The sequence below is a fragment of the Myripristis murdjan genome, chromosome 8 (genome assembly GCF_902150065.1).
Source record: "Myripristis murdjan chromosome 8, fMyrMur1.1, whole genome shotgun sequence".
Classification (NCBI taxonomy): domain Eukaryota; kingdom Metazoa; phylum Chordata; class Actinopteri; order Holocentriformes; family Holocentridae; genus Myripristis; species Myripristis murdjan.
Genome location: NC_043987.1, coordinates 22,843,201 through 22,869,289, shown reverse-complemented (window position 1 = coordinate 22,869,289; position 26,089 = coordinate 22,843,201). Strand labels below are relative to the sequence as shown.

The 26,089-nt window shown below is 41.3% G+C and overlaps 1 protein-coding gene across 2 annotated transcripts in view; it reads right to left on the bottom strand.

The window, feature by feature from the left end:
- Window positions 1–5,428: 5,428 nt before the first annotated feature.
- Window positions 5,429–26,089, bottom strand: part of axin1 (axin 1) — a 30,164-nt gene continuing 9,503 nt past the window's right edge. The window contains exons 3-11 of one of the 2 annotated variants that reach the window (XM_030059040.1): window positions 22,164–22,304; window positions 21,001–21,097; window positions 19,288–19,425; window positions 13,834–14,378; window positions 13,561–13,725; window positions 12,472–12,720; window positions 12,028–12,135; window positions 7,995–8,144; window positions 5,429–6,812 (exon numbers count right to left, since the gene is read on the bottom strand). In XM_030059040.1, the coding sequence (XP_029914900.1) occupies window positions 6,686–6,812; window positions 7,995–8,144; window positions 12,028–12,135; window positions 12,472–12,720; window positions 13,561–13,725; window positions 13,834–14,378; window positions 19,288–19,425; window positions 21,001–21,097; window positions 22,164–22,304 (1,720 nt within the window). In that variant the 3' untranslated portion in view covers window positions 5,429–6,685. The remainder of the gene's footprint in view (window positions 6,813–7,994; window positions 8,145–12,027; window positions 12,136–12,471; window positions 12,721–13,560; window positions 13,726–13,833; window positions 14,379–19,287; window positions 19,426–21,000; window positions 21,098–22,163; window positions 22,305–26,089) is intronic. The other variant, XM_030059041.1, reaches the window with a different exon arrangement.

Genomic DNA, 26,089 nt, shown 5'->3' with positions numbered 1-26,089 from the left:
ACTCTGCTGTGGCCAATCCACAACTCCGGAGATCCCTATAAAAGGAGCCTTCCTGCAGGAGTCGCTCTCTTTTTCTCTTTGTCCATTGTGGTCCTGCTGTCAACCAGATTGTTTGAGGGGTTGACTCGGTTAAATAAGTGTTTGGTGGGGAGGTTGGTTCATAGGTAAGTCGGGGTACCCTGTACACTGTTCACACACGTAGGAAAAATTGTCTATGTACACCAGGATTAGCGGTTGGTGCCACTTTTGTATGTTTTGAGACGTTCTTGTTCATAGGTAAGTCAGTCAGGCCTTTTTCTTTTTATGATTTGTATGAGTTAGTTGAGACAGGCCTGGTTTTGTTTTCTTAATTTCATTTCTTTGGCACAACCTTTTCCATCCATCCTCCCCCCACTTAAAGAACCTTGTGTTTTTTTTTTGTGTAAACAAAACCTAGAGTAAATAAATAACTTTAATACTCTTCACTCCTGCTTTGACTCATTACATTATTGGTTGTTGTGTTGCTGCCTTAAAAGAGGATGTAACACCGGCGATGTTCCTGGAGGATCTTATCAAAGGGAACAGGAAGAGACAACAGGTTGGACTGCAAAGCCCTGGGTGTGTTTGAAGGGTGAGAACTTGCTGTGTCAGACACCAACAGCCTCACCGGTAAGGTCTTTTCACACCTCTGCGTGTGTGGAGGCTGAAGACCACAAACGTAATTACAGCTCATACTTCATGCTCACCTTGAAAAAGTAGTCCAGTTAATGGTTCTTTCTTACATTCAAACCCTCAAGGTCCTTGAGGACGCTGATGGAGTAGCACATCGATTTCTTTCAATTAGGCCATTTCGTTCTCCAATCAGCTGTTAGTGCAGTAAGGGCCTGTGGGGTTGAGAGTGGTGCTGGAATGGACATTAGCAGGTGCAGTATTAATTATCACAACATGGTAGCAGGAGTATTAATCTCTGGGAGTATGCAAAATTTACATTTGATCACTTGGTACCCACTAAACAGTGCTGATGCTAAATGATCAATGACGGCTACATCACTCATCACATGCCACATTAATAGTCAGTCAAAATTACACTAAACCTCCTCCATAGTCCCAATAAAACCTCAGCACATTCTCTCTAGTAAATACAACACTGGCTTTGACTGGACTGTGAATCAAAAATCATACAAATCAAGCTGCTTATTAGAACGCTTTATTCAAGGTCAGATGCTGTAGTAAACAGTGAATGGGTGTTTTTTGTTTTTTTTGTGCGTGTGTGCGTGTGTGTTTGCAGTGCTCTGTCCCTCTAATCCTCTCTGATAATGGGCCATTGCAGATAATCCAAGGGGATTTCAAAGTGCAATTCCACTCTTACCACAATCTGAGATCTATTCAAATCTCTATCTAAACAGCACAGAATTACCATCTACAATTCATTTTATGTGCATCATCGGCAGTTTGCTTGTGCTGCCATACATTTGAGTGGGAAGATTCATGCAAACGCAACAAAGCAAGTATATTGAATATTAGTAGTGAGGGAAGAGTGCCCTCTTGAGGCTGCAGCAGGGAAACACCGCAGCAGCTTTCACGAGTGAGGAGCTAAAGACAGGTGACAAATTAAAGGAAAAAAGAACATATTTGACCACCACATTGTCCATCATGAGCCACCAGAACAGCTTCAGAGTTCCTTGGTGTAGATTCTCTGAGTCTCTGGAGCTCTACTGGAGGGATGGAGCTCTGTTCTTTCAAAAGATACTGTACACAGAGAGGGATATTACAGCAGAGCAGAGCATACACCCCTCATTAGAGACAAATGCACATTTGAGAGCTCATTGGGGTAAAAACCATCTGCACTGAACTACAAAGATGTGAAAAAAGCGATCTGGTAAGATGAGTCATCCCTCACTGTATTCTCTGGACAAGTGAACAAGTGCCTGTGTTCATCAAGAGACTGATACAGACCTGAACGCTGGACCCCATCAGATAGGGGATCCACGGACTCTGTTACACTGTGGGGGGCATTTTCCAACATTTTCCACCATTTTCTCAACATCTCAACCCAGATTTTGGAGCAAAGCATTGGGACAGTGATCGCCACCACCATCATCAAACCACCAAATGAGGGAATATCTTTTGGCAGAGCGGAGCAGAGATTCTATCATAAGATTATCATTAAAAGACTGTAAGAGAACCACATCGAGATGAAGACTGCAAAACAATTTAATAGATCCCACCGCCCCCGTTGCAGGTCATTCTGCCTGTTTGCATGGATCAGATGAAGTTTGGATCAATCATACTCAGTACTCAAGCTCTGTTTTATTGCATGTATTTATTGTCCAGGTACCTTTAAATGGTAACTACACTAATTAGTGAATGGAAACAGGTCCAGGGTACTGAATGTGCTAATTGGGCTGCTGGTCGATGACACTCAAAATAGTACATATTTACATAGAAAAGGCGGAATTGTGATAAACATTTTAAAACAAATATGTCACAACAAAATGAACAACAACAAAAAAAATGTCTAAACAAAAATATAAAGCTAGTCCCTGGTCATTACCATCCCAAATCTGATTGAAAATCACATTGCAGACATCATTAGGATTGCAATAAAGGCACTCTGATGTTTATTATGTACATTTCACTGATCTTAAACAAGGGGTAGTTCACTTTTGGGGCTTTCACAGTAAAGAATCATTTCAGATCAGACACCCTCTATTGCGCAGGAAACGAGGAACAAAAGAAGATGAGGATCAAACGTTGATGTGTACCAGCTCTGATGATCATGGAGTCAAAATCTCATCATCAAACAACAAATAAAAGTTCCTTTAACAGTGGAAGATAATTCATTAGATGTGCTAAAATTATACTAATTAAAAAATATGCATCTAAATAAATATAAAAGAGCATTTAAAAAAAATCAGCATCTCAGAAAAGGAGATTCTATGCAACACAGCACCCAACAATATAGCACTCTGAGTTCAAGGTCCACTCTCAATGCCTATTATATTACTCTATCATAATAACACAGATAGTAATTACCACATTCCTTACTGTGGACACTAACACAGGGGACAAGGTGCAGACGGGGGCCTTTAGACAACTGTGCAAAAAGCAACGGGGGTGGAATGATGTATGTCTGGTATGCATGCATGAGCTTTTATTTTGAAAACAAATGCCAACAAATAACATTGACCTCAGTGATGGTTAACGGTCTGAGATACCGCAAGCAGGTAGCTGCGCTTGCTGGCTCTGTGTCAGTGTTTTCATACCTGGTGACACTGTCAGGGTGAGAAGGCACTCAGACATTTTAACTGCTGGTTACCTGACTTAAATCTTTTCTTTTTTTTTCACTTTATCTCTCTCGAATTCATTCTGGCACAAATACATTTACACAACATGCCAGGTGACTTTCTTTCTCTCTTGGATTTTTATTTCAACTGTAACATCTTCAGTGTCACTATTTTGTAAATGCAGGTGAAAAGTGAACATTTCCAGCATTGCCATATGTAAAATCAACAGTTTTATGGCCTTTTGTGATCTTTTTCTGTTCTTTTCACCCTTTTTTTTTTTTTTACCAGTTTCCAAACTGGTAAAAAAAAAGAAAAAAAGCTGATAGTGGTATTAAGATTGTTTTTTTTGCACAGCATCAGGAGGCCGCCATCCTCCACACCTTGCCCATCCCTTAAAACATTCGGTCATTTTGTGCAAGAGTTTCAACTTTGACACAACGGTTCGGGCAATCAAGGAGATCCAATACATGTTACCACCAAAATGAATGAGTTCCCATGCAGTGGGGTAAATTAAAGAGTGATAAGGCGACAAAATGATGACATTAACTATCTTCTACTACTGTTTTCTCTTTGGTGTAATGTGACCTATTACAAAAGTAGATCATTTTGCACTAAATTCATTCTTGCCAGGCACCAAATTTAGCTGTGATAAGCTATGGAAGGCTACAAATTAAGAGATCAGTTCTTAAGGCTGCCCCCATTTGACTGATTCATCAACTACTCAGTCATTAAAAAGGTCACTGATAACAAAGAATCTTTTAGTTGGCACATTTGTTTTTTTCATGAGGGATCACATATAAATATGCACCGATCTGTAACACCAGATTCATCACTTCACTGACTGACAGGACAAACAAACTGTGGGGAAAACAACTGAACAGGCATGTTGATAAAAACAGACATGGACATTATGACTCTTATTCAAGCAAAATCTCTTTACTTAGGGGCAGCCCTATAAAAAACTATATGTAAACATGATTGGGACATTTCAGTGTCTGGTAGCCCTCATTAGCTCCCATGGATGAGATAAATGAATTTCAGAAATACTGTAAAATGCTCAACAACCCTCTACACTGACTCGAGCAGTGTATTAGGATGCTGTGTTTAAATGCTCTCCACAGCAGAAGCACGTCCACTGTTCACGGGATCATCGTGTTAATTCACTGGCCTTCTCATTTGGATGCTCTGTGATATCACCTTTTTGTGATAAGTAAGATGGGCTTCTCTTCACGGCAAGAAATGACCGTCGGTTTCCGAGTCTACCGACGGACAGCTGCTCTTTCTTGAGCTTACTGGTGCGCGTCAAACACTGAAATAACATCAGGTCTGAATACAGTACTGGACTTCACACACTGATCCTCAAACCTGCCAGTGTTACTCAGTGCCAAACTGGGAAAAGAAAGAAAGAAAGAAAAAAAAAAACAGTACACAGGGATGATCTGTTGATTTGAAGGGCATTTTCCAATTTTCATTGATACTGACTATGTTGACATGCAGCTTATCAATCTATTATCAGGATTATTCACTGACATCTGAAAACCCACCGACCTGGATGGAGCGGCCCAGTCGGCCTCAACCCGACTCAAATTTCAACTCAAATTTGGTCTGATTAAGCACTTTAGTGGCAGAATATTTTTGCTATCAGGGCTCTAAATGCCTGGTGGTTGTATTTCAATTTCCAAAGTGCTGATATGTGCAACCTACACGTTTTTTTTTTTTTTTTTTCTTTTTCTTTTATTGATTTCGATTCTGAGGTCATAGTTTGTGTCGGGGCAAATTGTCAACAAAGATAAAAATCGACTTGCATAGATAATCAAATTGTAATTTCTAGTAGTACTTATCATTCTTAAAGGAACACTCCAACGTTTTGGGAAAAAATACCCAGACTGAGGGAGGATGTTGGATACCATTTTCACCTCTGTTTGTCCAGTGGTTTGGTTCCTGTGGGTAGCATTTCATGTTAGCTTAGCATAAGAACTTGAAGTCTATGGAAATTGTTAGCCTCGATCTGTCAAAGTAAAAAAAAAAAAAAAAAAAAAAAAAAACCTTACAGCAATTCCAAAGCTGTCTTATTTACATATTGTATATCTGAAAGTTGGATGTTGGAACTAACTGCTGAACACATTTATCCTTCCATCTATTGGTAGTTGCTGTAAGGTTTTACTTTGATGGAGCAAAGCTAATGACTCCCATAGACTTCAAGTCTTTATGCTAAGCTAAAATGAAATGCTACCGATAGGAATTGAGCCACTGGATGTACAAATGTTACCAAACTGGTATCAAACATCTTGTCTCAGTCTGGATAAATCAGAAAAAGGATATTTTGCCCAAAATGTTGAGTGTTCCTTCAACGTATTCTTGCATCTGCTGTGATTAAAAATGAGGAAAGATTCATGAACTATTCAATTCCTAATTAGAAATAAAACTCGTAAGGGGCAACAACAGAAAGTGCGCGCCCAGATACAACTGGACGGTGTGCTTTCGTAAACTGCTGGGAAGAACACGATTTCCTCACGCACATGATTTGATCCAAGGCAGTTTTCTTACAGCTTCAACAGGGTTGGGTAGAGACAATGCGGTGGAAGACTGTAGGCAAACATAGCTATCGGCTACATTTACATGCAGTGTTCGATGACCTGGGGAAGCAAGTTGGAGCTTACATGCAAACATAGTCAGTGATGTACAGTATAATACAGTGAAAAGTGCAGCCTGACTGAATGCCACATTCAAAGTACTAATTGGCTGAGTGTTAATAAAAGCACTTGCTGGAGCATGGACATTACAGCTCAAGGCCTGTTGCAATGTATTAATTAAATTAAAAAAAAGAAAAAAAAAAGAATTCAGCCCTGTTAAAGATTGCGATCATGTTGAACAGGGACGGCACTCCTGCCTCAATTTCAATAGGACTGAAAATGACAGCATATTTAAATACTTAAATAGATATAAAATTTTGTTATTTTTTTTTTTTAAACAGACAAACTGTACACATCTGGTACCAATACATATAAAAATTACAAGTGTGGTTACTTTAGAAAGGATACCTTCTGATACATCATATCAAAAATATGCAGCTTTAGTAGCAGTTTTGTAGTTCATTTATCTAGTCAAACTTTACATTGCTACATTACACTCCGGACAAAGAAGTGAATGAGGTCTTCTCTTCTAGTCCAATGTCGCTGCAGCGGCACTGAGCACATTTAAGGGACTACACAGCCTCAGAAGTCACACGTCGCCCACAGTGCCCACTGCACGGCCCTCCTCGCCACTTTGCTTTTCAACCCTCGATCCGTTTCTACTGCAACACCTTCTGTTCTGCCGCTCCGCTCTTCCATTTTTAACACTTCCTCATCGCCGTCCGACAGCTCCTCGCTCCGTTACACACCGACTTCTTTTGGACTCCTTCCTCTTCAACATTCGCTTCAATCAATTTTTTCAACTTTCCCGATGATCTTCTCCTCGAAGATGGGCAAGATAGCGTCATCTTCTCGTACCTCTTCGAACACCACCCCGCAGTCAAACTCGTCGCTCACCTTCTTGAAATAATACCTGCAATGAGTCAGGAGAGGAAAAAACAAGTCAGTTGTCCTGAAGCCGAATCTGTCTGCATTGTACCCCGTTGTTTTTCCTGACTGTGGACTAAATAAATATAGATACACAAAGGAAACAATTGCACATTTGAAGTGTCTTGGTTCTTAAGAGAAGGCTGGCAAACCTTGACATTATATTAAAAACAAACAAGCAAACAAACAACTGGCCTTTGGAGTCAGGGCTGGTATCTTGATCACAGATGAATGAGGAATACCCATCGACATGTAATTATTTTGCAAATGCCTTTAGTCATTTGGCATTTCACATCCAAAAATCCAGAAAAACAACATTATGTGATGTAATGTCAAGACTACGAACATAACAAGCCAGTTTTATTATAGAAATTCCCTGAACATTGATCAAAAAACTGAAAAATGAGTTATGGGTTTCATCCCCCTGTAATCATAGCATCCTCATTAAGCATATCAGTACATATTTTAAACAGCACCCAGATATTTTTTAAAGACAAAGTCAGCAAAATAAAACACCACAGGGGCTCATTTCCGTGAATCAAGGTGCAAGCGCAGGCGATGGCACAAGTTCACAGCGCTGGCTCGCTGTAATGTGCCCAGCGGATTTTGGGGTAATTTTATGACCAGAGGTGCTGCTGCAGAGGTGCTGCATCAGCAGTACAGTTGTAAACGGGGTTGGATTAGGAGGAATAAATTATCAATCTGTGTAGCAGGGACTGGCATCTCCCTGACAGCTTTGTAACGGAGAGGAGAGTCCAGACCGGCTTTTCCCCAAGAGGAAATTGATGCCCTCGTCTGAGAAGTGCAGAGTTGCAGGGTGTAAATATGCCGTATCCCAAATATGCCATCAAGAGCAGACGATGTCCTTAATTTAAGGTGAATTCACATTTCTGATACAGAAAGCCTGCAATCTTGTCTGCATGACATGCCTGTGCTCAAATATACTCACTCAAACAATAACAGCTATAATACAGTTACTTCTAACTTTTTAAAACATGTTTCTATTATTTTGCAGGCTGCCTGTAGTTTGCTTTCTAAAATGATTAAAAACGTTCTTTAGTTTTCACAGATCAGGTTTTCTGATAAATTGCATGTCGATTTCAAAAGATATTTCTGGATCTTGCTTGCCCATAGACATTTTAAATTTAACACTGACCATAAAACTCACCTGTAACTCCCTTTCTTTGTTAACAGCTCCTTGAACTGGCCCAGCGTGACGATCCTCCCTCTGACAGACGTCCTGTATGGTATCGGCTCTCCACAGAAGTAATACGCCACGGTAATGTTGTCACAAGGCTGCTTTTTAGGCGCTTTGTGTCTGTCAAACAAGAAGACAGAGAATAATTTCGCACAATTGCCAGGTTTTCTATTATTAATGTCCACACTTTTCAAAGACAGATGAAGAAATTGCTTGGGAAGGGCAAATGTAAACAGCTTGTTTACATGGGAAATAAGACAAGATACGCTGGTGCTTGCTAGGGTTAAGTGAGGGATGAAATACATATTTACACACATCCAACAACATGGCACAAGGAAGGTGACTGGAAGAGACAAAAAACAATCACCAGCGTGTGCATATTCATGAGCAGAACGACAATTCGTGATGACTGAATGACGACTAGAAAGACAATGTGATAGAGACGTTTCACCGTGCTTTACAAAAGCCAAGTACAAATATATAAACAAGAGATGAAATCAAGAATGAATGAGAATGAAAGGTGTTTTGTCATTAGGCTAGTGTGTGTGTGTGAGTGTGTTTGCATGTGCCTGTGATATGACCAACATCAGAGAAACATCCAGTGAGTCTGCAGACGGTAAATGACAGACTGAAGGGAGGGAAACATTTAATTAATGGGTCTTCAGTCTGGATCCTCGATACTGGCAGCGAGCTTGGTTTTAAGAGAGCGGGCCCAATTGAGAAAAGCTTTGCTTACTTCTGTTTCTGTTTTTCCCCGGTATTTGTAAAGAAGAGGCGTCCTGCATCCTGTGACAAGAGTTCTGTATTCTTAAAGGAATATTTAATCTATAACACATCATTTTTGGATCAAGTACTCACTGTGTGCTGCCTTCGACTTCCGACTAAGAAAGCTTTACTTGCCTGCCTTCATGGTAACCCCAAAAACGTCAGCCTTCTGTGACCCAGTGGAATAAAGTGGGTCCATACTTGTGCAATTTTACAGCAACAGCAAAACCCTATCAAAATTCCAGTTAAAAAGCTTACACTCATCATGCAGTATAATCCAAGTCTCAGGGATCTAGTCGCATGCTCAGTAGTTTCCAAACACACGCTAAAATAGTGCTGCAGAGACAACCTCTTGTGTGCGTGCACAAGAGCGTACATTTGATTGGGTGAGCCGATGGACAAATGTGCTTGTGGACACACGCTTCAAGCTTCAAGTTTTCTTTGAGATTGAAGGCAGCACACATTGAGTATTGAATTAAAAAAAGTTTGGTGATATGGCCAAAAAATAAACATGCATGTTCTGTGTAAGAGTAAAGTGTTTGGCTTGTCTGATAGGGTGCTAAACTGCTTTTATCATGTATTAACATACATAGTCAAAATCTCAATATTATGATTCAGCCATTTTTTGTATTGATTTAAAACATAAATCTGAATAAATCGCCCTAATTATGGATGAAGTGTTCCTTTAATTAGAAGTAGAACTTTATAGTCAGTATGTGCAGATGCAGGCAACAAGGAACAAGGGAGTAATATAACTAGGGTGATGTGATTTTGTTTTCTGGTCCATATGGTCACACTGCCTGCTAAATTTTGAATAAACTTTAGATTTCTAAATCAGGGATTTGGACAAAACAGAGCGGTGCAATTCAGTATTTGATTCTTAAAAAAGAAAAAAAAGTTCAGTTTCTCGAGGCTTATTTAGAAAGGAGTGTTAAATTTATATGTCGAGATAACAAGGCACGGGACAGGCATGGTGCCAGCAGGACGTTTAGGAGAAAAGAATATGAACGGAGGGGAGCTAAATGACACACCGTGACACCCTGGGTCATCATGAGTGATGGAGGCTCCTGTCTTTGTATTTAGGATCAGAGCAGAGGCCATCTCCCTTAAATTTAAGATGAAGATGGACCAGTTGTCTAAGATCCCACAGCCAAGGGTGGAGTGCCAGTCAGCCAGTCAGCATTTGAAGGGAATGGGTCTGCTGTAGACTTCATTACCCTTCTGAGTGGGAAAGGCCCAGAAGAAATGACTCTACCAGTGGTGGCTGGGTGTGCCCAGTTGCACTTTGAGACAATGTTATTCTTAGTGAGCTCAGATTTTTTAAGTCTGACATCATTTGTGCCAACAACCACACAACATCACTGGGCTGCAGTGATGTGAACATCAGCAGGATGATCAGATCTGACTTACAGAGCGATCGAGTGACCAATTACATTTGGTTTCAACTATGAACATAAATTTTGCCATTAGCAGCAGGGTGGGGTGTAACAGTCTACTAAACAGCTCAGTGTGTAGCAACGCTCTCAGTCTAATGTTGAGGGTGTGTGCAGGCACATTCACAGCTGAGTGATGTCAAGGCAAAGTTCCTGCAGGCAGATGCATCATACTCATAGAGTGCAATGTCTACACATCATCAGCCTCATGTCAGCACTGTTTTGATAGATGGAGATGGGCAGGAGGAGGCCAAGATGAACGTCAGCCCGAACAAGCATGAAATATTAAAAAAAAATGATGCGGCGCATTAAACAGCCATAATAAATCAGCTTTGGAAACTACTTTGAGCTGAAGTCATACTGTTATTCTCACAATTCACACACCACAAGTACAATATCAAATTTTTAAACACTATCTGATGAAACTTCCACTTCTCCAGTTAAGGATGCATCCGAAATGTAGCACTAAAAGGGTCTTTTATGGACACACTGCTAGACGCCAGTAGTTGCAGACTGCAGCAAGCCAGATGCATGCCAAGTATTCAGGCCCGGTCTTTGTGGTTCTGATGGACGGCAGCGCCCACTGGCAGTGCCTGAGTAGCTGCCTTTCATCTGCCTCTTACACAGTCCCCCTGTTCCCCTGCACCAGTTAAGTGCCCATCTGAAGAGGCAGTGAAACATCAAACAGAAACAACTTTATGACAGAACTTCAAAAACTGGCCCTTTTCACGATACGTCAATCCTTTTGCCCCTAAAAGCACAGAAAATACACGCACATACACTTCTTCTTTGCAAAAAAGTAACCAGCAGGAGATTATTATTTTTCACCATCAACCCGGACACTGATATTTCCAACACAGTATATTTCAATACTCTGCACTTGCTTACCATGCAGCGTGCAATGGACTAGATACTGTCTTAAGCTGATATAAGAAACCTTGAGGTCTGTTGAGTCTCATCCCCACACATTCGTGAGCCGAGACAAAACCAAACAAGATAGCACACACACATAAACAAAACAAGCAGCAACAGCACAGGGCAGCACAGGATGACACTACAATACAGGATTTACAACACAGGTAACTAGGGCACTGACGACTAAATATCCTAACCCTGCATTCAGACCTGTTGCTAGAAATGCGACATGAGCAACAGGAAGTCAGGAATTCAAATGGCAGCTGTGAGAAACAGTGACAAAGCAACACCAAGCCAGGCGACAGGGGAAAGCTTAAAAAATTTTCAACTTTATGCCAGTGTGCTATGACGTGTCGGCACAAAATCTCAAGCAAACCAATCAGAGCGCTCGTCCTTGAGTCCCATGACAGACATGTACAGTGGATGAAAAACTACGCTGGGTGTCTAGTGAGTCAGCAATTATTTTCCGCAGAGAATACAGGCATAAAGGCATGAGAGAGCTGTGCTACCATGTGCTGGCCATCCGCTTTTAAATACACTGCTGACTTGACATGCTAGCACCAACTGGCTATCTGCTGTCTGCCAAGTCAATAAACGTTCTTAGCATAAACAACTAGACAACATCCAAACATTACCCAAAAGAAGCCGGATATGTAAATGTGGGTGACACACAGACATACACGGGTGTCACTTTTGTAGTAACAGGTCTGAATGAACGGTAACTTCTTCTTTAGTAGCTTGACAAAGTCTCCATTTGCCTACACACACACACAGAGCCACTTCACAGACATCCAATGATGAGCATGGGGAAGTCAAGTGGGTTGCTGTGACCTATGGGATGGGAGTTTGGAGGTACAGGGAGTAGGACTGGTAGGACACAGTGGACATACTCAGACTCGGAGAGCTCACTGTCAGAAACGGCGGGCACCACGCTCAGCGGAGGGAACAGTGCGGGCCTGACAGCGGTGCGACCCCTCTGGATCACCTCCATCACATACCTGAGGGACCGAACGGACAACCCCAGCGGTTAGACACAGAACGGGCCTGCGGCTCACACACGCTAGAAACACACCCAAACACACACCAACATCAGGCAATCAGAGCTTGTCCTGGCGCACACTCACAATGACATCTTGTGAGGACGTCCCACAACTCAAGAGTGGACTGACGGATGAGAACCCTTGCAGGAACTTCTATTTACACTAATGGCAACGGATAATTTTAATTTTGAAAAAGAAGAAATGCAGTTCCCTCCATCGTTGATTACAGTTTCTGTTGAAGAACAGTGATTAACAGGACAGATGAGCACAGTAATAGAACACGTCCATCCTTACCTTTGCTTGTGTTGGAAGGCTCCAGACTTGATCTTCTCCTCCTCCAGGCGTCGGCGCGCCTCCTCCAACTGGGTGAGGGGGTTGGGGGCTGGGTTGGGAGGCATGGTGGGATCCTGGATGAACGGGTGTGATGGCTGCACGTTGTTCCGCAGCTGAGCGCTGACCCATGGGTGTGCCGATCCTGATCGCTCTGCCGAGCCCAGCCGAGACCCCTCGTGGCCTGTGGTCTTCTTTGACCCCGTGGTGCTCCTAAAAATAGAGAGGAATCAGTTGTTGGCCTTTTACTCAACAACAAACTAAACAACAGAAGAGCATTCAAATAAAAAAAATAGCACCTTTGATCCATGCATGCCTTAAAAAAATAATCAGCAAAATCTTAACAATAATCCTGAAGCTCACATGCACAAAGTCTGATATGGCAGTATTGTCCATTCTCTTTTCTTCACTCTACAAAGAATGTGAGCTGCAGGATTTTGAATAAATTGTAATTGGTCAACTGGTTTCTGAGGGAGGCCAAAGAAAAAACAAAACACTGCAGTAAAACTAGTTTCCTTGAGACGAGGGCATACTGAGTTTTTCAGTGTCTGACAAGACAAGAAAAAAAAACTAACTGTACTATTTCTGAGTTGGCAGAAAGCAGATTTGGTCGAGAAGTTAGCGTGATGAAAAACTGAAGTCAAAGCACATTCACAGTCTCTGCTCACGCTTGTGCTAAAAAACACTCCTGTTTTTATCAAAAAAAAAAAAACAAGCATCAGAAAATTATTTGACATTCAGGTGTTATACTAATGGGTGCACTGATGGGATGAGAAGTTGTTGGGACTAACAGCCAAGTAGACCTGCATGCCATTTACATTTAAGGGTGCACTGTGCCTGTTAATGATCTGACCTGGGGGAAAGAAATGTATAGGCAGAACAGGACTGGGCCCAAAATAGAGTCCTGTGGGACCTGACATGTAGATATCCTTTTTCTAGCCTCTCATAAAGACACTGAGGCTCCAAACCTCTGCACGGCTCACTTTTGGTTGTGTGAATATCTTTATCTGCTGCATTTATTTTAAATTACTCTGGTTAATAGTTCTCACTAACCCATATGGACTCCTCTTATGGCGAACTGTCTCCTTCTCTCCCTCCATCATCCACAAAAGGATCTTCTGGTTTCTCTCCATCTCCTCCGGAGGCAGTGGCATGTCATAGGGCCGCACTTCCTCACCTTTCTTGAATGCTCTTTTACATTGTGTCCCAACTTTGCTACTGAACAACAGAAGATAAACAAAATAAACAATGAACATTGCAGAAAAACAATGAGTATATCCAATGCATTAGTGAAAAAAACACCAAATGTTTGAGTTTGGCTTGTACCTGTAACCCATAGGTTCCAGTGGGTTTGAAGCTACGCCATCAGCATAGCTGCGCGACTTTGACCCATAATGATTCGGCTCCATACCCCAGGGAAAGCTGTTGTGCACACGCATGGCTGCCTCAGCCTCCACCTGCTCTTTGGGCTTCCCCCCACCTGTGTGGTGGATGTGGTGCACATGTTTGTGGTGGTACAGGTGACTGGTCTCTCCCTTGGGGCCATGTCTTGCTGGATGTTTGCCCTGACCTGAGGACAGTGGCACTCCAAGTCCAATCATTTTGCTGCCTGGGAAACCTTCTGGTGAGCGCGACTTGGGGGAATGGCGGCCTGTTCCTGGCGACTGGCAGCCAGGAGTCTTCATGACCCGCTGGACGTGATCGTCCAGGATGCTCTCGGGGTTTTCCTCATGAGCGTCTCTCAGCAGAGGACCACTGTAGGTAATGTCAGCATAGCGCAAGTTGTAATGCTGGGGATAAGCACCAGGGGGGAGCCTGTGACCGGACAGCGATGTGCCTGTGGAAATGTCGACATCATCACCCTCCTCCTCCTATCATAGAGAAACATAAAAGAACATTAAACAGTTAGTGCAACCTATTAAACATGACTCAGCCATTATAGGAAAGATCAGGTCGAGGAAAACAGGGAGTAAAGTGCATGAGACAAAGCACAAATTGTATTTAACTTCTCTTAAGCAATTAAGCTTTTACTGTAGAACTTGCTAATTCTTTGACAGCTAATTTCTTAAGACACTACTGATAAAACTGAGGTCATTTCATAGGACTGCAGACATCCTGTATGTTGCATTCACTTCAACCTGCAGATGGCAGATTTTCATCAGCTGCTAATTCATGTCCTGTTATTCTGTGTTTCAACTGCAGAGGTGTGCATGCAGAGCAAGAGTATGACAGTACAAGGCATATTTTTGACAGCCATACATGCACATTGCACATGTGTATTTTGCGTGTGGTACAAGGTTCACTCTGAGTGACAAGGCTGTCCTCGGAGAGAGCCTGCTCTGTGAGGAATTATTTCTTGGGGTGGGGTGGGAGGTTTGGGGCTGCAGCCAGGCATGATAGTCTTTGAAAGAAAACACAGTGGGACATACAATGATCAAATAAACTAGAATGGTGTAAGCGGTGAGGCTGTCCCGAGTAGAAAGAGGAAAAACCATCTAATATTGGTGATGGGCAAGTGGTAGCCCATATGGGTTCTGCACTTGGACTTGTGGATATTGTGCCACCAGGCAGCCCAATTAGTGGAAAAATTACAGACTTCTAATTTTGCTGTGATACGTTGGCTAAAGCACCATATCAGCTCATAAAACCAGGTATGCCATTAACTTTTTATCAGCTTCAACCACTCAAACCCCATTAAAAATGAACTGGCCATGGATCTGCAGGAAGGCACTGAGATGGATAGGGCTTTTAGTGGGAGGGTGGGGCCCGGTGGGGGAGATTTAGTGGCACCCTTGAGCCAGCTGTGCCACCACAATGTCATGGATCTGAATCCTAGCTGGGACCTTTGTCACCCCCCACTCTCTTCTGTCTCTTGCTGCTGTCAAATATCAAATAGCAGCAAAAACGTCCCAAAAATGTAACAAATGCAGAAATCTGTCTCTTTATAGCAATGAAACACACACAAGCAAGTGATGACTGTTCATTTACACTTGACATTTTCCATGCACAGTGCATATGTAAAAACAAAACTGGTGTATGGTGATTATGTATTGGCTTGAAGGAGAACATGGTACTCAGAGCGTTTCTTTGTTGTTTGCTGTCTGTTGTTGTTTCCACTGCATTTATTTTCTTTGTTTCTTGCTGGCTGTTTTTTTAACACTGTTTTTACATGTTGCTTTTATATTATATTGCACTGTGTTTTTTTTTTTATATATATATATTGTATGACATGATGTGAGATTGTAGAAGGACGTGGTGCAAAATGTCTGTGCAAATGGACAATAAGTACTATCTTATCTTGAACATGAGTCAAACCTGAAGAGGATAATGATGTAGGACAATAATGTACAAAGGAAATGATATCATAAAAGCCTTCCTATCAACAGCTGTGATTTTATTATTGTTGTTGAAGGGGAATACCAGTCAACAGGACAGGATTCACATAGGCTACTACTTTGGTCAAGCACAGTTAAATCAATTAATTTGTAACCAAGGACAATTGTGATATATGACATATGGATGACAGAATTTGAGTGGAAAAAAATTGAGTGGAATTTACCTTTAAGATTTGAACAATCAGAGATGTCTTTTAATGTTTTACCGTCCCTTGCATAACTGTCATAAATGACTTAAGATAAGATAAGATATACATTCCGGCTTTTTATCTGATTGCAGTGATCGGTAACATCAATCATGAAACTCCGGCTTGTGCCTGCAGCTGGAGCAGTGTGCACCATATGGCTGCATTTTGTTTTTTGGTAGTGTTCACCTCTACAAAGTCAGAAACACTTTGTTCTCTCCTCTCTCTTTTCACTTTGCCAAAGAGAGACAGACGAAAGAGAACAGTAGGTGTTCAACTTTGTTTCAGCAAGCCAAAGTCCAAACTTTTTATTTGAGCATGTAAACAAAACAGGCTTTGAGAACATGCCAAACCTATACTCAGTTTCCTACTGTGGTGCTGTTGCAAACTGTGTTGCAGCCCTGTGCTCACCGCCCATTTGCTGTGAGTGTATCAGGGTGAAAGCAGGCTTGAAAACACTCTCAGGTCGCACATATATTCAGCGTCACAGAGCCCTCTGATTCATATGTATAAAATGGTAAACCACTAGGACCCTGGATGCAGCAAAATCACTTCTGCCTTGTATCTTTGCACCAGATACAGACAACTACAGCTATTCATGGAACCATGGTGACACCTTCATTTTAGCACATTTCAGCCCTTGTTGATTCTTCCACTGACTCCATCGTTCCAAGTGCTTCTGATACCATATCAACATGGAAATCCCAGACAGTTTATGGCAGGACCTTTGATGCTCTACAGGTAGCAGACAACTCGCTGGTGACTAGGGACTTTCTGCCAGTCAAGCTACATTATGCAGACACAATGCCTCTTCCTTGTGAGGAGTAATGGTGTGCACCATGCTTGCATGCTCTCAGTTATCTTGTTTGCACCAAATAAAGATTCAATTCAGACAAGCGCCGACCAGCCTGCTGACAGAGTCTGTGTGCGACTGTGATGGATTCACTCAACGTCACCTTTGTGAATAGCATGTGAATTATCCTATGCACAGTAGGGAGAGAATGCCAATTGTCACAGAAAATGACCTAAATTGAAGCCATGAATTCCATTCAGTGCAGATCGTGTGACTGGGCTATAGCAATAATCAGTTAAAGACTCCATGAAATTGTTATCTTAATTCCTTGATTTGGATGTTGGGGTGAGACGTAATGTGGGGAGGGATCATTTAAACCTGTGAACCAATAGGATATTGGTTAGGGAGAGGAACACATTTTTATTTGATGGGACAAGTGGAGGGGAAGGTTTTTTTATTATTATTTTTTTTTTATTTACGGCTTCTAGTGCGCCAAGAGGTCACCATTTAAAATTCGCTCTTCTCCAGGGAGCAAAAATAATGGGAGTTCATTTCACAGGGACTTAATAGTATCTCCATGAAATTCATAAGTGGGCCCTTTTCTCAACACAATAAAACCATTATGACAACAAAACCACTGATTTTTAAACAGATGGTGGAGTTTTCAACCTGAGCTTGATGACATTCCCCCAAAATCCAGTGTGAGCTAAAGCCATATAATTGTGTAAAAGCTCTGGTATTGCTGGTGAAAAGTTCAAACAGGATGGCCAATGTTTGATTTTGAAAAATAACAAAAGCAAATTATTTAGAGTGAGCGATGAACCACGGGCAAATACTCTGAGTTTGCGTTAAGGCGGCAAATGGCTCGATCAAGACAATGTCATTCCTTGCCTACAGCTTTCAATAAAGGAATCCTCAAGTTCTATAATGGCAGCTCCTCTGCTTGCAGGGCCAAACCACATAAATTGTCTGCCTTGCCTTGGCGCCGTGTACAGAGGGAGATTTCATTTGTGGTACCGACAAGCATTTCATCAGTGTTCAAGCGACATCAAACGGGCAGCACATATTCCAGGCTTACAAGTGGCTGAGTATGCAGTTGTGCCATCTGATTTATCGACAAAGCCAGATCCCTGACAGACCAAGGATGAAATTCTCCAAACGATTCATAATGTTATTTCCTACTTAAATGGCTGGCCTCATTAATTTCATTAAGGGCAGAGGAATTTAAGTCTCCTTTGTGATTGCTAAATGTAAGAGCTACAGCCAATCACACGTCCTGTTTTCCTGGCTCGCAACGGGACTTTGGTGGTGCCACTTGTGAAGGCCCCCGCACACGTTGTTGATATTCAACAAGATACACTTTACTCTTCCACTCTACGCCACTCATGTTACAATTATTTAACATGTTATTATCTGAGTATAAATGTAATTCAAATGAAAAAAAAAAAAATGAATCACTAAAACGACCCTTTGAACAAGATAAAAGTGGGAAAAAAATCCAGTTCTCCATACCCATCCAGTGTTCATCTGATGTTAAACTGTGAATTTAAAATGATGCTTTGTCATGAACAGGATATTTCTAAACAGCTTAAAATGAGAGATTTTGTCCTTGGGATGTTTAAATTTAAACTATGATAAAAAATTTAAGTTGGTATGAAAGTAAAAATATTTTTCCAAAATAATATGCATTACTTATGAAGCTAAAAAAAAAAAAAAATCACAAATAAAATTACATTTTCAGAGCGTCTTCCCTCCTTGATTTAATGTACTTTCTGTTGAAGAAGGTTTTTGGGTTGGGGCTTAAAACAGAGAGGTGTATTGTAAAAATCATTCTGGGAAATAATAAGTTAGTTTTATTCAACAGCAAAGACGTGATTGTTCAAAAATGTTATGTTTGTATTGCCTGAACATTTTTGTTCACGCCTACTAGTTCAGCATGACATCACCACTGATGATGCTCTGTTTTCTATAAAAACATAATGTGATTTTGATAGCTAAATAAATAAAATCAATAAATATTCAGTAAATCCTTTGCCATTTATTGTTAAACTGTTCTATATTCTGGCAGGGAAATTTTAGCTAACAAATTGAAAAAGTCATTTTTCATGTCTAATTCCCACCCCCACACCAGATGGTAACTTGGCTGGCAGTAATATCCAGACCCAGATATTTATTCACATGACTCATTCATTCACATTACTAGAATATCATGTGCATGTGCTGCCGGAGTAAAAAGTAGTAAAAGCGATAAGAAGTAATGAAACTTATTTTATTCTGTTGCTGGCTGGCTGATGCACTGGGGAAAATGTCCTATGCAGGAATAAACCCTGAGAATAACACGCAGTGCAGATCTAGCCCGCAGGAGAGTGATGTGCTCTGATGTCAGTAAAAGACAGAAAGTGCGTACCAGTCGTACTCTCTTCAGCCGCTCCTCCAGCTTCTCTTGCGCCTCCCTCTCCCTCAGGACTCCCTCCAGTCTGCTGATGAGCTCTGCGGCAAACCTCTCCGGCTCCACGTGAATGTCCTTTGGTATCCGGTTTGTGCGCTGGGGGAGAGAGACACGACATCCAGCGAGTGCATCGTTATCACCCCCGGTGTCTGAACACGGGGACAGCGCTGTGGCTTTTTACTGCCCTGGCGCCCTTACATCCTGTCAGTGACTGTAATAAAAGGCTAAAACAACAGCGGGAGGAAACATTTAACAAGAAATATCAGGCATAAAACGTCCCAGGCCGTTAAAAGCTGTGCACCGCTTCATGTCACTGAATACTAACAAGGCTAGGAAGCAGAAATACTATAAAAATGTGCTTAAGTAAAAGTAAAAAAAGGGGCTCAGTTATCATGTACTCAAGAATAAAAATTACTTCGTTCAATGCAATCTTTTCCATACAATCCTGAAAGGATGAGAGCACAGATTTCAAGCTAGATTCTTTTAATTGAAATTATTTTTTAGGAAAAAAACACTATGTACACACACACAAACACAAAACTGTACATCAAGTAAAATTAGTGATTCAAAAAAGTACAAATACACAAAAAGCTACTCAGTTACAGTAACATGAGTAAATGTAAAAGATTCCCTCCACCCCTGAGATTTAGTAGTGCATTTCCATTTTTTTCATTGAAAGGAAAAGAGCTTGTATGAATTAATGAATTAACTGTGAATTAATGAGATTTTTCGCTTTGCCGTCTTTATCACTTTGTTTTTTGTTTTTTTGTTTTTTAATGAGGGTTCATACAAAGTTTGGTTGCTGGCTTTCGGCTACTCTGCCATTTCTCCTCCCTGACTTCGAAATGGCAGTCTCGGTTGGGGAAAAAAAAAATAAAAATACAATCTTACACACTTTACTGTCACATCAATGTTTTTTTTAAGTGTTAAAATATCTAATGACATATGGCACACAATGCAAAATGATGGGGAATCTAAATTAGACATAGATTGTGGTTATAACCCTAAATGACCCCTTTAAAGACACGTGATACACTTTTAGCTCTCCTACTAGTAAGAATTATTGTTGTTTATTGGTCCCAACTCAGAGCGGAGAGTTGAGAAGCAGTTCACTCAAATAAACAGCCGGAAAAATAAACTGATGATTTTAAGAAAATATCCTACACTATAAGCATCACCAATTTTCTTATTGCCAGCAACTTAAGTGATGATAAATTTGTTGGGGCAAGGAAAAGGCAGAGTTATGTTTTACTGATTTTTGCTCTACCATGCAGTCAGTCAATGCATGCATCCTAATGGGGCGCAAAGCGTGGAGCTCTAATTTGACTCTTTACTCCGAGGCCTAATTAGGGCCGGGGTTCTCCTACCAAGAGACAGACAGCAAGCTGCAGAGTGAGGCGTCGGGCTGTCACAGAGGAGCGTTCATGTCTGCTAGGCATCAGCACACGCAGCTTAGGAGAGCATCAAGCAGCATTTAGACAGCCTTCTCTTTCACCATCAGCTATTCTTATACTCCATCACAGGTCCTGCGCCACAGCAGGGCTTAAATATGCACTTCTCCAGTGGTGGAAGAGGAGGAAAATGAGTCAGGGACAGACAGGTAAAGAGAGAGAGAGAGGCGCAGAGGCAGAAAACAGAGAGGGAAGGTGGGATAACTCAAGAATAACTCACTGGAATATGAGGTAGTGGCACTCGCCCATTTGCTTTGGCACTTTCGTGCATCTCCCGGCGATGCTGTTTGCGGTATCTGTAGGGTGGAACCCCATCTCTGGAATTAACAACAAAGACATTTTCATAAAACGCACTCATGAATAAACAACACAGGCAGCTTTGAAGTTAAATCTGAAAGCTTCCCACTGCAATTTTTTCCCTAAAACGAACACTTAGTAAGTCTTGATTAATCAAATACACCAGGATATCTATTCTCACTGGTTTATTCTACCCCTTGTGCACCAGAAGAGGTCTGGCAGATTGCAGGTGCAAGTTGACAACACAGCCATGAGTCTGTTTAATTCCAAGTGGTGGTGGTCATGCTGGGTTTCACACTCTCCTGTGCTAGAAGCTCTGGAGCAATTAGCTGATAACTGCCTCTAATCCATCCAGCTTCAAACACGTTTCTGTCCAGTTGTGCAAGCTTTGATGTTTCTTTAGCCTAATTCCCCACCGCCAACTCTGAACCTGGAAAACATTTATTTTTTAAGTAATCTTTTTTTTTCCACCGCCACATTTCTGTTTTGCACACTCAACTGTAACTGCAGGACCTGCTTGAAAGTAAATCCTGATGAAAAAAAAAAACTGCCTTTGGTCTCAAGCCTGGGGACTAACAAATTTATCTATGAAAGAAGGCAAACAAATTCTGTTTTGTTCACCCTTAATTGGTATCTGTGACTATGAAGAATTTCTTTGGAAGCATTTCGAAGGAGATTCTCATCATATTTCTGCAAGAGGCATTTTCGTTTCAATTCCATCATACATGGGCTGGAGGAGTTCATGTCTGCAACCTCACCCTACCAGAGTTCAACGCGCCGCGGTTAGCATCGCAAATCAAACTCAACAGTTTTGGCTGCTTTGCCTAATGAGCAGGCCATGTCAACCTATCTGACAAGCCATGTCAGCTTACATGACATGCCTGTCTCTTAACTGACGACTGAAAATACTTTGCAGTTTGTATTTTGCAGTGTATTGAGAGGCTGCTGTCTGTCATTTTGATGATAAAAATCTGGCGTTCCAGCTGAAGATACCGCTGTGTCCTGGGGTGGGGATCTGAAATATGTGTGTGTGTGTTTATGTGTGTATGTGTGTGTGGTTTATGCATGGCATGAGGAAATACGTACACACTGCTGTCGGTGAGGGAGAGCGTGTCTGCGTCGCTAGACATGCTCTGCTGCTCACTATCGTTGGCGCTGGTGGCAGGAGCCATGGCGTGACCAGTGTTGACATAGTACGGGTTGATGGGCTCCCGCCATGGTGCATTTCTGGAAAAACAAACAAAAATGTAAAGCAAACCTTCAAACTAACCTTTGAACTTACCAAAATATGCTTAAGAGTGATAAACAGAGAATATGTAGATGTATCAAGAAAATCTACATATATGTAAATATATTTCCATTTGACATCCACACAAATTAAGAATAGCCGCACATATTTTACCACACAAAACCTGCCCAGAGGCCAAAACTCTCAGTGGGCACACTTAAGGTCAGTTGAAAGAATTTGTTTGCCTTTGTGATTTGGGAAAAAAAATGTAAATGAAATTTGGTTTATGCTTTTTCATCTTTTATGTGATGCACTGACAATAGCAATATGCCTTCTTTTTCTGTTGATTTCATTTGGTTAGACGATTATGAAAGACTTGGTTTCAGAAAAGGCCGGTTTTAGGTGAAAACCTGAATGAAAACTGTTTGTACGATTTATAAGTTTAGAAACACAAACTACGAGATGGTATGGATGTGTGTTGTAAACAATACATATCCCCTGGCATGCACTTCTTAGTTTACATGCAAACCTCAAAATGATCCTGATTCACATTCTTGCGAGAGTGCGAGAGGGTTAGGGAGGCTTAATTTGACACATTTACAGTTTCAATCATTGACTCAAGCTCAGTGAACGCATTTCTTATAGCCTGGTGCTCCGTACACATGAATTATAGATTTTGGTAGGCGTCCTCTCTTTATATTTAAATTGGAATTCCCTGAGGCATTTACTACATGCTCTCTCCCTGTTTGTAATGCAGAAGCTCCCAGAGTTCAAAACGAAACCTTTGCTACCAACTGATTATCATTAGCATCTACATTCTGCAGCAGTGAATAATTAAAATGCTTGGGTGGTGAAGTGTTAAGATTGCAGGCACGAAAGAGGTGCGCTCTATGGAAGATGGCTTTTAGGGCTGTGATTATACTAGGCAAAATTTCTGATAATGGGATATAAAGAAAAGGGGGCAACAAAAAAATCAATTACATTTCTCTGGGCAATAACTTGCCCAATCAACTGATCAATACAAGGGGGTTAAGAGGATTTCTTTAGCAATCTTGTTCTACAATGTTGCCGAAAGCTGCCCAGGGTGAAGAGGCCCTTTAGTTTGACATAACCACAGATCAAAGATAACAGGATAGTGCTATCAGGTATTTCTGTTCTGTACCTGTGCCTTCATTAGAGAAACCTCAGTACTGGAATTTTCTGAGCTGATTCTTTACCATGTTGTTTCATGTCTTGCCTATCAACACCCTGCATAACATCACACTTGGAAATATTAAAAAGGCTTATGTATACAGTGCTTCCTCTGACCTTTTTATGCAAAATCTAAAAAAGCTACAGCTACTACCAGGAGTCATGTCAGGAGAGCTGGTTCACTGTTGTTGGGCAAGTGGTAAAATTCAGTCAGCAACATTAAATATTCATATACAAACTTGTGTGGATATTTAACTGTTTATAATAGCTCAAACTTTAAAGGAAAAAAGTCACTGGAAAGTCACATGGATGCTACCAGGCCAAAAGTTAGCTGTTGCAAATAAAGTAATAGGTGATGACAAGAGAGAGGACTGATACTGATTGGTTAGATAATCCCATCACGTCCCTTGCCAACCCTCCCAACGCAGAATGACGTAATCACTATCTAAATCTAAGACCTTTTGCATTGAAGTATTTAAATTCACAGCTTCATTTTCCTCACTGATCTCCAATTTATAACTGCAGGCCTGATAATCTGCAAAGGTAAACGCAATGTCCCGAATCTGAACCTGGCCTGGGACCTTTGTCACATGTCATTCCTCGTTTCCTCGCACGGTCTTTCCCGACACCTAGCCTACTACTCTTACTTTTATTTCTTGCATTGGATTTTCTTGTTTTAACTGCTTGAACTGCTCTTATTCTTTGTTTTTTCTGTAAATCACTGAATGCATGAAAGGTGCTCTACAAATAAAGTTACTATAATATTATTATAGTCCTGTCAACTGTGAAATATAGAGAAAAACACAAACTTATCTGCAACAAAAAAACACAGAAATGTAATGTCTCTCAATTTTGGGCATGGGACATTGTGTTAATTTGAGAAAAACATGGATTATTACTGCTCATGTCACTCCATGCTGATGTCTGAACACTGCTAAACAGAGACTGTTAGGGCCCTACGAGGGTCACTCGAGGCCAAAACAGGTTTAGGCTGCATTCATCCAAACACGGTTACAAAAGCTATGAAGTCTAACCCGGCAGATCTGAAAGATAAATGTGCTTTGTTGCCTGTCTTTGAAAAGATCAGATAGAACTGATGTAAAATTTAGCTGCACAAAAGCCCAAAGGGTAACAATAAAAGCTGATTTAAAAATGAAGTGCCTTTTTGTAATTCAAGCCAAATGATTGATTGCTGAATAATTCAAAAGTAACCTAAAACTTGTATTGCATGCACTAAATAACTTTCAAAAAATGCAGGCATTGTTTCAGATGTAGCGTTGGGTGGGTTTGTAGCTTTAAGATCACTCTGTGCTGTCATATGTCACATGCAGCAAAACATGGCAATAGGCAAACTCTTGATTAGAGGACTGAATTAAGTGGCATGAAAGCAGCTGCAGAGTCCTATTAAACTGCATGACGGGTGACTTTAAAACTATTCACCTCAATACCTGCTTCTGGCAGATTTGACTCAGAAAAAAAAAAGTAGGTCAACTTCTAAGGAAAATATTCTTCAAGTTCAATAACTGCAACCTATTGAAGTGTGTGTCTGCGTAAGAATGAAACACTGAGAAAAGAAAATGAAGGCCAAGCGTAACGGGGAACACTTCATCCTTTCCCATGAGTCGGAATCTTGAACTTCAAAAATTTCCTCAAAATCGACTCTTGCTTCAGAGATGGCAAGACAGAACCGCACACCAGCCCAGAGAGTCCAGATGCTTCTGAAACAGCTAGACATTAAATTGATTTTTTTTTCTCCATTTACTGGGTAAAAATGCATACTTGTGCAGTTGTTTCAGTAATGCAGAACAGCCACCAAAGACATCATTGTGCCGGTGTTATGGCACAACAGCAGGAGGAAACATTCTCTAGCAGAGCGGGTGTTGACTGGGACATTAACTGGAAAGCACACCTAGGAAAAACAGTTTGCTGGAGCTTTTACTTGCAGCTATCGCAGGCAAAAATCGATATATAATTAATCAATGAGACAGAGCAAGACTTTATCCACAAAATGACAGGCAGCTGCAGCGGTCTCAGTCCTCAGCAGTCTCTGATAACAGATCTAATGGAAGTTCAGTTGTGAAATTTCCCAAGTGGGGCTTTTTTCCCTTTCAGAGTCATTGCTGCTGAGGCCTGTATTATGTTAAGTGAACTGGCTGGAGTGTATTGTCTCTCTGTCAGTCTGACGGTCAGCTGAGGTGAATTCCTGCCTCTTGCGTCATGTCGATGTTGTCGAAGTGAATCCGCTGTGTTGTGATTGGCAACGATGCGGTCTAGAATCAAACGTGTAATGATGACCATCCCATTTGAATGATACCCCGGCTATTGTGCTGGGGTATTGCATCACCCTGTCAGCATTAGGTTTGTGACAAAGACCAGCTTACCACCTACTTACTGACGCCTGAATGAAATAAGCGATATGGAGGTGGACAACCATCATGCTGTTTGCTGGATTCCTCATTGCATGTAGGCTTAATCTCCTGTTGAGGATGTAATGTTACCATGGTAGGGCTCTGGTAATCTCTCACTAGTGACATTAGCTGTTAGTAGTTAGTCGGGGTGGGACAATATCAATGTTTGAGTTTTCAACTTCATT